Source organism: Podarcis liolepis (assembly GCF_965112155.1).
Source record: "Podarcis liolepis genome assembly, chromosome: 5".
Classification (NCBI taxonomy): Eukaryota; Metazoa; Chordata; class Lepidosauria; order Squamata; family Lacertidae; genus Podarcis; species Podarcis liolepis.
In genome coordinates, this window is record NC_139556.1 from 32786225 (window position 1) to 32800401 (window position 14177).

Sequence of the window (14177 nt, forward strand, 5' to 3'; positions counted from 1 at the left end):
ATTGTGTATAATAGGATTTCAGACTTCCACTGGCAACAACAAAAAGGCTTCCCCACTTTCTAAATTAGGCTATGAGAAATTAGGCTATTTTTGTACAGGTTATCCTAGTGTATAACCTATGTAGTAAGTAATTATATCTAGCAAATGAGCTACTGCTTGCCATCTGGCTCCTTCTGCTACTATTTAGCACCTGGGTTTGGTTGGTAAAGCTTGCAGTTCTAGTGCAAACGCAATTAGATCCTGCGGACCTGGTCTACCTGTGCCTGTCTTAGATTGTGCTAAGTATTAAATGGAAAGAGGTTGATTTGAGATTTTCAGCACCTTTATCTGGACTCTTCTCAATCTTAAATCTGCTATAAGAGTTTATAATCTTTTCTCCATTTTGTTTTGTTTTGTTTTGTTCAACAATTAAGGTAAATGTAAGCAATTGCTTATATAAACAATTTACACACACGAGTAAACTTGTAACTAAGCACAAAATGTTTCTTTGGATCAGATTGTAGAACAATAGCATGTAACTATTCTTTGTCTATTAGACAAAGAAGGGTGTCTCCATTTCCCTGAGTATTAGGAAGTCCCAGGGGAAGTTTCAGAGGGTCAGTTTCCTTGTGGAAGAGAGAAAACTGGAGACTTGCAGTGTTTATAATAGATGTATGTGTTATATAGAGAGTGAGAAGATAGGATGTTATTTTTTATTTGTTTGGTTACATCCGTGTCCTGCCTTCTTAGTGTGGGCTTACAAACTTAGTGATTTACAACATAATGGACCTAAACAATGGTTTAGTGTTTGGTGTGCTGTACATGAATTTGGGCTTACATTTTCCCTCCCCTGTTCCTCCTATGGTTAGTTCAAACAAACCAGCTTCAAACCAGGGTTTGTGATATGGCTGATTAACAAACCATAGTTTAAAACTACTGGTTCTAATTACAGTGGTATCTCGGGTTACATACACTTCAGGTTACATACGCTTCAGGTTACACACTCCACTAACCCAGAAATAGTGCTTCAGGTTAAGAACTTTGCTTCAGTATGAGAACAGAAATTGGGCTCCGGCGGCGCGGCAGCAGCAGGAGGCCCCATTAACTAAAGTGGTTCTTCAGGTTAAGAACAGTTTCAGGTTAAGAACAGACCTCCAGAACGAGTTGAGTACTTAACCCAAGGTACCACTGTAGTTCAAAAGTGAAAGCAGATGCCTGCAATATCCTCATGGCTATTATTGGGTGGGGGGAGTCTGCAAGCCTGATGCTTGTGCATGTAATGCCAAACTATCCTTTAGTGTTACATGCAAACGTGGCCGTAAAACCACATCACAATTTTTTAAAACCCACAATATCAATTAAAACAAAAAAGCAGTAAGCCAACGCATGAAACAACTGTTCATGGCACACATACTCATGCAGTGGCTTGTATAAGCCACTAGCAATCAAGTTCCAGACTATACACACCCAAAGTATGAACCGTTTTGTATTATTGAAGAGTATGCTTATAACAATATGAGCAAGTCCAGTGAAAGAACACTTATATATGATGTACATTACCTTCTCTCTCTCTCTCTTTTTCAACACATGTGTCAGAAACATTGTAGCCAGTCATGAGTTGTGACATGTCTCCAAGCACTGATGTTTATCAGAAATTTGAAATCCAATATAAACTTGGAAAATTGTCAGATCAGACAAGTAAAAATAGGCAGCATTGTTTCCAGGCACCCTTAGCAAGTAAACCTTAAAATTAGCTACACAGTGAAAGCGCAAACTAGGTACAGTTGAAATACACGGAACAACCAGAAAGGGACTTCTGGGAACAGGCACACATTTGTTGCTCCATCTCCTGTTGGCACTGCATACCACCCTTGCTTAGGACTGTTCTGGCAACCATATTTGCTTCAACATTTTCCTTATGGGTAAAATGAATGAGGAGATATGAAAGCCAGACAACTGGGCTTGAGTGATCAAGACCACCATCATCTTTGAGGCTCAGTATACATCTCACAGCTGATTGACCACCATTAAATGCCTCATTTTATGGCACTGTGATGCGGTTATATAAAGTATTCCTATAAAGTGATCCCAGGCACTGCAAACTGCACCAAAAGGACTGGTGAGCAAGCTTGAATTTATAACACACATGTAATTGATTCAGAAACTTCAGACAAACTGTCTGGAATTCAAAACGAACCCTTCTGTAATGCTGCTGGGCCTCTTTATTTCCCATCATTCATGTGAAACCAGCCTGAGTGGCTATAGCTGAAGAACAATTGAAGGGAAATTGGAAATTACATAGTCTCTTCCACAGAACTGCTTTCCTTTTAATTTCCTCAACACCGGTTATTTGTGTTATATCCTCCAGCAGTTATAATTGTATCTGTTTGGGAGTAGAATAACAGGTTCCTTGAGATAACCTTGCACAGGTTTCTCTTACCATCTCTCCTTCTAATAGTGAGCTCAGGTGGTAAGCACTGACAGGATTGGAGCCAAAATGGACCCACCAAGAAGCAAGAAGGACTTGTCAGCCTTCTTATGGGAAGACCAAAGTTTGCAGAAGCTCGACAGTCTTTAAAAGCCAAAGTCAATTCTCAAGAATTCAGTGAGGACTGAGCATGCTCAGCAGTTTGCTTTGTTTGATGGTTTGCAATGATGTGGTGGAATCAGCATAGTAAGTGTCGAATCCATGTGGTGAGGAGCTTCACATCAGCACTTTGTCACATGGAGCGATCTTCATGTAGTTGGAAGTCCAAGTGTCTGGCCATTGTACATCTGCTTATTTCCTTTGGGCCCAATACCTTATTTGCACATATCATCCTTCCTGGTGTGTTTGCTCCAGGTTCTGCAGTTCTTTCCACACTGATTCGGGAATAGGTTGCCCACATGGTTTGGCCTCATGGTGTGTTTGCAGGACACATAAGCAATGCCCAGCCCATAGAAGACCTATCATTTGCATAGCTTATATATATATCCTCAGTCAAGCTGAACCACATGGATGGAAGTCTTTCTCTGTGCCCAGAACAGTGTGGGAGCAAATGCAGATGGAACAGAAGCCGCATTAGCAATATGTTTGAAGGTCTAAGACTTGTAATTTTGGGGAGAAAATAAAGGTATTGGGGGCTACACTTAAAAGGGTACTGAAACATTTAAAGATTTGTGGTGGCTGAGCATCAACATAAGCATTTTCTGAGTGGTGGAGAACTGTGCAACTTGAGATTAGAGAGTCCAATATTATTTAGTGACTTGCGGTAGCTTCCAGACACCACAGAAATGGCTTCATTTTGTACTAGTTCTCCGCAGTCAAGCGCTAATCCCTCAGGTCATGTAAAACAAGTGTACATATTTTCATCTGGCAAATGATGGAGAGTAGGAAATCACAAGGCCTGATGGAGTGATTTAGTCACACATGTTGCTGTCTCATCTGTTTCTTCTAATCTCTTTTTCCGCTTCATTCTATTCAGGGACAGCCTGGAACAAGAGGTTTTCCTGGGTTTCCGGTAAGTGGCACTGCTAATGCATACTGGTATGTATGAATGATATATTTCTAAGTGCAGCATCCCTTAAACTAAATGCCTCTTGACGCATCTGTTCTAAAAATGGATGGCTGGGGATTGTGTCACAGAAAAGACATTGCTATTTCATTCAGTGCTTTGGTTTCTTTAAAAATGCATTTATTGTTTTAAAAAAATGCAAGTAGAGAGATCTCCTATATTTTCCTTACAAATGAGTCATTAAAGCAAAAACTGTAACATAAAACTACAAATATGTGTTGTGATTTGAACTAATTTCTAGATCTGTTGCAATGCTTTTTCAGTCACTAGACTCCCTTGTGTTTTCTGTCCAAGACCTGTAAGGTATTCAGTCTTGTGGGCTGTATATATGGGCTATGAACACAGAATATTTGCCTGTTTTAGACTTCATTGCTACATACTTTCTTGGGAGAAAGCCCCATTGAACCCAGTGGGGCTTGCTTCTGAGTAGACCTGTATAGAATTACACAAAAAGTCAACTGCTCACCTCTTTTCTTTTGTCTTAATTTCAGGGTCAGATTGGTTTAGACGGCAAACCAGTAAGTGAATATTTCCCCTCCCCTGACTCTTGTTCTTGCTCATACTCCTAGTCAGCAGCTTTCTGTCAATAACACTTTCAAAATGTTTATCTCTAAATCATTTGTTTCAATAATTCTGGGCAAATCCATATATGTGAAGTGGTGCTGGTGTGCAGACTACCAAAAGACACGTCTTAGAAATTAGACTTGTCAGAAATGTAACTTATATAGTTGGAGACTTTTAAAAAAAATCCACCTATCATACTCCAGTGTTTCTATTTCTATGTGTGTGTTTGTTTAAATTTTGAAAACTTTAAAACCCAGTTTTCAGGACACATGGGGAAAAATACACTTACAAGATATGGACCCACATCACAATTCAGCCAAAACTAGACCTGAATAAATATATCTTCCGAAATTATTTTAAAGACCAGTAGCGATGAGGCTAGTAGCGGCCATTGTGGTGAGGTAGAGCCATCCTCCCAACATTTGCATTGCTGTAGGGGCACAGTGGCTGAAAGGTCAGGGCTGTGTAGGAACCAGTGTCAGGAAGGCTGCTCTGCCCGAAATTTGGGCCCTACTGCAAGAGGCCATCTGTATGTATCTTTGTGAGGAGTGAGTTCCAAATGTGTGGGGCCACCTTTAAGAAAGCCCTGTTCCTGCTACCTGCCAGCCTAATGGCTCTTGCTAGCCAGTTAAGAGAGCAGGGTCACAGCTTTCATTTCAATGCTTTGGCAGGCTCAGCCACTTGCAGGCAGCCCTTCAGATAACATGATCCCAAACCACTTAGGGCTTTAGATGTTCAAACCATGAGAAAACCGTTGCTGTAGGAAAGCAACAGGAGAACGCATGACTAAACGGTAATGACAATCGCAGAAGTCTGAGGCTTCAAAATGTCCTAGTAACTAGAATGGCCACCCCTGATGCAGTCTTCCTTTCCATTTCAGGGGCAACCTGGACAGAAGGGAGAAGTGGTAATAAGACTTTAATCTATTTCTGTGCAATATGCTGGGTTGAGGCTGGAGACTTTCAAGCTTGTAAAAGGGCAAGACTGGCAGGGCGGGTTTGTGGGATCCTCCTTTCAAAATGGAACTAGGATTGCCATATTTCAATAAGTGAAAATCTGGACACAAAGGTTGCTGAGTTTTAAAGCTTTTTGTTTTGTTTTGTTTTGTATTTTTTGAGAAATTCACCAAAATGCAACACTTCCAATATGGGCTGCCATATGCCTGGGTTTTCCTGGACATTTTAACCAGTTTCCGAAAATTCCACCAGGACACCATTTTCGAAGGACAAATCCCAGGTGTGTCCGGGAAATTCCGAACATATGGCAGCCCTACCTAGAATAGATCTCCCATTCTTTTCTCTTCCTACTCTAGCAATTGAAAGCAGGAAAGTGATTTCTGCTGGCAAATTTGTAAATAAGACCTCCACCCCCCACCCCACCCTGTAAGCAGCACTAGGTTATTGGGTCATCATCAACAAATGTATTGTACTAGCCTTGACCACTTTAAAAATAAACTCAAAAAAATTCCAATCCCTAAACAACAAAAGCATTGTATAATAAGAAAGTTAAAGTGCCTTCTAATGATATTAAATATTTTAACATAATTAGAGTAAAACTGAATTCAAGATAAGATTAAACTAAATACACTCTTAAAGCTCCTAAGGCATGGCCTCCTTTAATACACTAGTTCTTTCTGTTAGATGTTTGCTTGCAGCTAAAGCATACAAGGTTGTTCTATATGTAACAAATGGATAAACAACTCCAAAGAGAAAACACATAATTTTTTGGTCAGGATGGGTTGTTAAACTAGACAAAATATTTCTCAATTTTCCCCTTGGACTATCATATAAAGGACATTTCGGTGCATAACGGATTACATTCTCCACCTGCTTTAAATTATAAATGCAAATCTGTTGTGAAACTGGTATCTGTTTGTCTCTACCATTTGACACGGCGGAAGGCATAATCTGTAGGCGTAGCTCTCAGAAAGCTCTGCATTGGGAAAACACTGTCACTTCTTATTGATATCTAGATCTTCGACATTCCTCTTTGAAAGAATGATGCCAATGGGAAAATTTAGATTGTTGCTCTGGGGGTGGGGGAGTGGGCCAGGAGAACCCCAGAGCAATGCATGCAAGATAAAAGGGGGGAGGGGTGTTCTGTCCGGCAAGCAGAAATACTTGCACTGACAGATCTATTAGAAGAGCGCAACGTTGAATTCCTCCCCTTGTTCCACCACCAAACTTATCATAATATGGCAGGTTCTGGCAACGCCAAGGTAGGCTGCACTTTATTTGTAGGGTATGACATCACCACTGCACAGGAATCCTTTGTGCATGTGTGGTATGGCTTTATAGCATCAATGAAGTCTTTAAACCAGGTGTGGAGAATCTTCCACAACTTGAGAACTGCATTCCCTTTTGGGAGACCTTCCAGGGGTCAAATGCCAACACACAAAACACACACACACACACACACACACACACACACACACTCCCCTTGCTGTTCTCCAAGCAAGAAACATGAACAGTTCAAGGACATATTCCAGCCAGACAGAGACACTCAAGAAGGGTGCAAAGCAAGGATGGAAAGGGATTCAGCTAAGGAGGATGTGTGGCCCAGGAAGAGTTGCAAGTGCCATATAGACACCCCTGGGCCTCATATTCCCCATCCCTGCTCTAAATTTGCAAGAGAACTCCAGATTCTTGTGAATATACCTGGTACAGTAGTTTTCTCCTAGCTGGGCCTGCAAATCCTCATCTGGATTCCATATTTTTGTGGAATCGAGCTGCATCTGTAGCTGTACCAAAGGCAAATCAGTACTACATCTAATATCAAGTGAAATTTTATAGGCAAACTGCTGCCACCCCTCTTCTAGCCACAGGAGTGGGCAGGACTGGAGCCAGGTTTTTCCCCTCCTGACCCTGCCGCCAGGAGGCACGGGCTTCATTGAATATACCATAGATTCCAACGTATTAGGCAACTGGGCGTATTAGACGACCCGCTAAATTAGCAGCTGCAATTTGGGGATTTGTCTTATAAGCCCAGTTGCCTAATACTCTGGGCAGCTCCACGCCAGGAGAAAGCCACCCGGCGCGGAGCTGAGCCTGCTGCCTGCTGCTGCTGCTGCTTCAGAGCCGCTGCAGCAGTAGTGGGGGGGGGGGTGGCGGGCTCCGCTCTGTGCCACCCATACACAGCATATAAGGCGACCTCCGACTTTTTAACCTCTTTTCTGGGGTTAAAAAGTCGCCTTATATGCCGGAATCTATGGTAGTATAGTATCAACATAACTGTTATATGTACTGGGAAACCAAGATATTGTGTGACTCGCTTTCTTGCAAATATTCACTTTTATTGGTCTGGAACCAAACCCGCAATATCTCCAAGGTATTTCTCTCCTTTCCATGATGCCAGTCACCATGAATTTAGTTAGCGTCATGGCTCAACAAGGCTTAATTTGCCTTTGTGCTTACTGTTCCTTGTTGTGACTGCTTTGTTAAGTCCTTTCAGACTTAAGCAACACTGGGATAATTAGAACCTTCAGGAGGATTTGCTGGGTGACTGGCAAGTCTGAAATGCATAGTGAACTGGGTCATCTGATTGTTTCACCATCAGGTGGTAGCTCCACATCACTCCACCCCTCCTCCATCCAACTTAACATGTACTTAATAGAAGGATAGGGCGGGGGGGGGACTGTGCTGTTTGAGATGAATGGGGCTGAGTGCTGAGAAACTGTGTTAGGATATCCTGTTTTCATTATCCAGATTTCTTTTTTTAAAAAACCCAGAAATACTTGTCAGGGAACCCACATAGTTTTGAAAATCAACTCTTCACAAAATTATTCAAGTCAATAACTTGGAAAGCAGAGTTAGTAATAGCCAGATACAGGCCATTTAGCCTATCTTGCTTGTAACTGGACACACTTTCACATACTAAATTCCTGGTCCATAAATTTTATCCACCTTGTTAATTCTGCTGCCACCCTGTGTGTATTGGCCCTGCTTTACAAAGTATCTCATTTCAGTGTATGCTTCGATTCCTGGATTGCTCGAGTCATGCTTTTATTTTCTACGAAGCTGGAGTTTTACCCTGTGTCTAAAGCAGAGCGAACCACAGGATATAGTGTATACTTTGCTTCCTCTCTGAGTTAATGAAATAATCCCACCCTACAATCTATCAAATACTACAGGCCTGTGGTCTGGCAAGCTTCTGCTTGCTTTGGCCCAGAGCCTACAGAATTCCAATTTAACCCCACTGTTCAAATTAATTGTCACTCTGTTAATATAGTATATTTTCACTACATTATTTGTTGCAGGCAGATGCTGAAACATGCCGTGCTTTCTGTATCTGATGAATTGATTGTGAGATTTTCTTTTAAATTAAGTTTTTGGGGCTGTATGCACATATTTTGTGACCCTCTAAGTCAACACAGCCCACCAGGCATGTGTTGTGTGGGCCAGCCAGGTGTTTGAGAAAACCAAAATGCTTTTTTTGGGGGGGGGGAGGGAAGCTCCAGGCAGGCGCCAAAGACAGTTTTATTGAGCCTCTGGTGGCCTGTGTTCCGCTCACTGAGTCACAAGTGGAGCAAGTCTCCACCAGGCATATTTTCAGTGCATCCCAAACACCAGAAAGGAAGAGGCCAAGCACAAGAGATTTTAAATAGGCTAAAACCTATGACTGTGCTTCAGTTGACTTCTCCATCACTTTTCCTCAGAAAACTGTATCCCTAATGGGCATCAGAGGTATGCCAAAATATCACAGAATAGTGTGCAAATGAGAGATATGCCACACCCTGTTGTTGCTGTAAAAAATGTATGCAGGTCCCTCTTCAGATAAGCTTGTCATGTCAGCACTATCTTATCTTTGAAGAGAATGTAAAAAAGACATTTAGCACACATCTCACATCATGGCCTGATTTTTATTAGTCTAGTTCAGTGTTTCCCAAACTTGGGTCTCCAGCTGTTTTTGGACTACAATTCCCACCATCCCAGACCACTTGGTCCTGCTAGTTAGGGATGATGGGAGTTGTAGTCCAACACAGCTGGAGAACCAAGTTTGGGAAACCAGCTAGCAGCTGGACGCTATTGTCCTTTGAATGTCGGTTGTTGCTGTTGTTTTGCTACTTTTGGGTTGCTTTCTTTTAGTTAATTAATAGGCTAATGCTGCTGATTTTATTTTTAATTGGGCACCTGTTATTTTTGTTTATAAGCCACCCAGATCATTTCACCAGACATGTGCACATGTCACAGCATACCTTAGCAAACTAGATTAAGGGGTGCAGTGGTGTTGAGCCAGAACCACCACCTGCTGGCAAGACAATAAGACCTCCACCTCACTGTGGATTTCACACTTGTCATTCACAGGTCGAGGCCCTGCTGTGAAGTAGCTAATATTCCATCCTCCACTCTGCAAGAAGCAGTGGACAGTTTAGACTTATTTGTCCCATGTGTGAAAAAGCTTTTACTCTTCCTGTATTAGGAATGGGTTAATCTGTCAATTTCAGTATCTTTCAGTTTCTCACTTTTCCACTCTTAAGTTCAGTCTCCACATTTCTACATTGGAATATTTTTTTAAGTCCTCCAGAAAATTTGTTAGCATTTTTGTGCAAATTTCTCATGTGCATTCTAAATGCATTTTTGCTCAGTGTGCACATTTTTCAAAGCAAAATGCATATTTGATTTTTTATTGTCACTAATATATGCATTTATGTGCAAACGTTACCATAGTCTGTGCATTCTTGTACACATTGTTTGGCTGGAGAACTGCTGTGCAAAATCTGGATAAGTCTGACTTTCTTAGGATATCCATTTTGGTACACAGTATTGTTTTGAAAAGTGTGAATCTGTCGTCTTTAAATGCAAACAGAACTGAATTCCTCCCCCATCCCTACTTTTGGTGGTGCTACTCCTACAGACTATGCATCCCACTGCCCACACTGCTGAATATTCCTGATAATTATGTCACTAGTGGATAGTCTCTCCTGATGGGGACTGCACATGCTGTAAGGATATTTAATTGATGTTCAGCATCACCATGAAAGAATGATTTCCCACATCTGCATATGGAGTAGATGACATCTGTAACAGGCCCAATTAAGATATGTTACTTGGAGGATCCTAAGGATACCTGATTATGGAATTAAAAGGTTTGGGTGAGAATTATCGCAAAAGGGGGTACAGCTTGCCTGTGTTTCCTGTCTGTAATGCCAGTTTTATCTGAAGCTTACATCATGTGCTGTCGTATTCATCATATTGTTCACTTTGTTTTTCACTCGATGTAACCTCTGCTTGGGTTTTCCTCCCCTCAAAGGGCCCAGCTGGTCCCAAAGGACAACCAGTGAGTAATTACTTGTACATACTTTCTGCTCACACTTATTTTTGGCATTCCTTATCACCATTATATATGCGACATGACTCTATATTTGTCTTCTACTTTCTATAGGGAACCGCTGGACAAAAAGGAGAAAAGGTGAGCTTAGCAGAATTAACATTCTGCCTACAATAAAAAAGGGAGTTCCATGTTGGTTTGGGTTTCAGTTTCTAGAAATACCTGTGTTCAAGGCAGGCTAAAATAGTCGTGTGCTCTCTTAAAGAGGATTTTAACTCACATTAAAATGCAGGTTTTTCAGGAAACTGGAAGCTGAAACAACCTGGAACTCCAGGCTATTCATGTACCCTGAATCAATAGTCTCAATATCCACAGTTGCTTTTGAAAATAATGTCACCTTTGCACATTTGAATTCATGGACAAAGTCCAGTCCACGGGATGCTTAAATCAGCATTATGCTCACTGACATGAATGCATTCAAGTCAGCAATGCACCTGCTATGAACCTGTCTCCACGAATCTATTTTGGTTACAGCATTCATAATGTAAACTATTTTCTTTTAATCTCCTACTTTTGCAGGGTCAATGTGGAGATTATCCACACAGGGTAAGCAGACTCTTCTATTTTGTTTGTAAAGTGACCCTTGCATATTATCCCTTGTTTATTTGGATGGCTTTTATGGAAATATAGAACAAGAGTTCTTAGAGTTCATCACTGGCTCCTGCAGTCCTTTCTTCACCCGCCCCCCATCCACATAGATATTTTATCCATGCCTTATTGGCAGATACAGTGACTGCCTTATTGGCAGATACAGTGAGTGCAGAGAGTTTTTCGGGAAACATTTCACCAATTTCTTCATCTGGCTAGCAGATCTGCCAGTTAGGATTGCTCTGCCCAGTTTCTCTGCATTAGAACCATAGAATTGTAAAGTTGGAAGGGACCTTGAGGGTCATTTAGTCCAACCCCCTGCAATGCAGAAATCTCAGCTAGAAAGGCATACATTGGGGCTGAAATTATTATAGGGACATAGGTTTAAATACTTCATATTCAGCATTTGAGAAGTCTCCTAATAAATATACCTAAAATCTGGCCCTTATCCCAGAGAGATATAGATGTTCTGTTTGTCCAGGATCCCGAGTGATGACAGGATGCAGATAATGACCCTTTTAGAGGTATCTGAGGCAGAAGAATGCAGGGAACAAAGGCTGGCTGATTGGCTGAGTGTTGTGGCCCATATAATTACAACAACAGAGAGCCAAGTATATTTATTTAGAAAAGCAGTGTCAGTCAATTGCTATGGGCTTTTTATTTTTAAGTTAGAAGCATAGTTTGCCTGAGCAATGCTCTGAGTTCAGCTGCACTCCCTTGCAAGTTCTCCCAGTGCTGATCAAGATGAAAAGGAGGGTCCACAGAATATTAAAACACTGAGAAACTAATCAGGGGTAAAAGAGGACTTGACCATACCATACGATCACAAAGAAAAAAATAGTGTGGCTTACTGTCTCTGTTGGATATTTAGAATTGTTATTTAAGAAATTATACCTTCCCATCTCAAATGGTGCTTTCAGCTATAGGAGATCTACATAATAAGAGGAAATATAATAATGATCCACATCCTATGAGCAAATAGATTAAGGTGGAGAAGCTCTGGCAAAGCTTTGCAACGGGAGTATGCCTTGAGCCTTCCTCTGCTACATTCTATACTAACCGGCAGCCTATGTTTTGTTTCTGGGGGTGAGGAAGCTGAGAGTTGAGCCGCAGCCAGCGAAGTTTGAGATTTTAGCTTCCAACTCTAATTAAAATTATAGGAACTTAAAGGTTTTCGTTTTCTTTTTAAAAACAACACCGGGCCTCAAGACGATACCAAAAATGTTCTTAAAGACTTCAGAGCCAAATGATTTCTTAAAGTCATTAAAATGTTATGCTTTTTTAAAAAGCCGTTAAGCAGATTCATGATTTTTGAGCTTTGAGAGGTGCTAGACAAGAAGATTAGGCCTATCCTGCTGCCTGGAAATCTTGGATGGACTCAGGGCACTGGTCACAATTTCCATCTTTGTTAAGCGTTGCCCTTAAAGGCAGCAATACTTTGCAAATTATCAACGGTAAGGTGTGCCCCCCCCATGGATCTTAAAGGAAGGCATTTAATTTCTTTGTTCCATAATAACAAACTTATCTTCTTTTCCAAAAAGAGGAAGGAATAGCCCAGATACTTGTTTTAGCTTGCTTAGGATTTCTGAATAATGGGTTTCTTACCATTGTGTCTGTGGCATATGAACTGATTTTTTTGCCTGGGTTCCCCTCCTCTACCACTGTCAGTAAAGCAAGGACTGAGAATCCAGCCCCACTGTTATGTAGTTCCCTAGCCTGTTCGTCGAGCAACAAATTAGGAAAGCTGATACTGTGCTCTCAACGAAGGAAATGAATGCATCAAGAGGTTATGTATGCGTTGCACAATGCAAGCCTTGAGGACAGATGAGGTAACTGAAACAGGTAAAAAAGGCAACAGGGTTGGGCAGGGGTTGCAAGTTGTCTTCGGACTAGATTTAGGAGTTGGTGAAATTCATTTTGCTGCTGATGGTATAGAGAATCAAATTGACCCAGCTCTGTGTTGCTCTGTCTCCACTGTCCCCCTAGGAATACCTAAGCACCACACTTGCAGCCCTGCGTTCTAATCAGATCCTTACACTGAAGGTTTGTGGGGAAAGGGTTTAACTGGTCCTGTTGCAAAAGGCCAAGGAGATGAATCCAATATTGCATGTTCTCAGTGGCAAAAGATCCAATAACATACCTGTGGGACGCTACCCCCCCTCCAATAAAGGAAAATGTGTAAAATATATGCTACCATCAGACTCCAGTTTTTCACTGTGGGAAAAGGCAAATGATGTAAAGAAAAACATTCTGTATATCATAGTCATGCCATCTGAACTATCCTGAGCTCACCTTCCAATAGTTGTTAATGACTGTCATCTCAAGATTTATTTAGGAACATAGGAAGCTGCCATACTGAGCCAGGCCACTGTTCCATATAGCTCAGCACTGTTTACCCTGGCTGGTGGCAGTTCCCCAGGGTTTCATTCTTAACCCAGCTCGATATTTTGAAGGTTTAAACTGATCAGCACTATTTTGCCTTGTCTGTGTTTTTAGATCTTGCCTCAAGAGGAGTCCCTTCTATTGAGCAATTTCACAGTTGATTATAAGACATGTGAAAGGCACTCCTAGATCATAGAATCATAGAGTTGGAAGGGACCCTCAGGATCTTCTAGTCTACCCCCCTGAAATGCAGGAATATGCAATTGCCCTATATGGGCATTGAACCTGCAACCTTAGCATTATCGGCACCATGCTCTAACAGATGAGCTAGGAACAGGCAACCTGTGGCTTTCCTAATGTTTCTGGACTACAACTCCCCTCATTCCTGACTGACCAGGGCCGATAAGAGTTTGGAGATCAGCATCATCTGGCAGGCCACAGTTTCCTGAAACCTGCCCTAGATAATCCTATGCTTCTTGTTAGGAAAGGTGAGACATCAGAAGAAAACAGCTGGACCTAAGGATGACATTCCAAATCTTCCTCAGTGTCATGTTTGCTCAAATCTAACACCTCACACAGAACAGATGGAATGTGAAAATCCTATTCAGGTGTTTATCTCCGTACTGTCTCACTCACATAAAGAGAACTAGTGGGGCTGCATGTGCTTGTCTGCATGCCTCACCACACCCTATACTGTCCCCACAGTGTTGATACATTGGGGGAATGTCTGAAGGGGATATGCCTGCTGAGCATGCAGAGGCTGCCTCCAGGAGCACTCAGGGT

General features: G+C 41.6%; 1 protein-coding gene across 10 annotated transcripts in view; it reads left to right on the top strand.

The window, feature by feature from the left end:
- Positions 1-14177, top strand: part of COL13A1 (collagen type XIII alpha 1 chain) — a gene marked incomplete at its 5' end in the record, with an annotated part of 200991 nt that overhangs the window by 123177 nt on the left and 63637 nt on the right. For 5 of the 10 annotated variants that reach the window (XM_083503097.1, XM_083503098.1, XM_083503101.1 and 2 more), the window contains 7 exons: positions 3444-3479; positions 4025-4051; positions 4978-5004; positions 10347-10373; positions 10479-10505; positions 10944-10970; positions 12999-13055. In XM_083503097.1, coding sequence (XP_083359223.1) covers positions 3444-3479; positions 4025-4051; positions 4978-5004; positions 10347-10373; positions 10479-10505; positions 10944-10970; positions 12999-13055 — 228 coding nt within the window. The remainder of the gene's footprint in view (positions 1-3443; positions 3480-4024; positions 4052-4977; positions 5005-10346; positions 10374-10478; positions 10506-10943; positions 10971-12998; positions 13056-14177) is intronic. The other 5 variants (XM_083503100.1, XM_083503099.1, XM_083503094.1 and 2 more) reach the window with 1 other exon arrangement.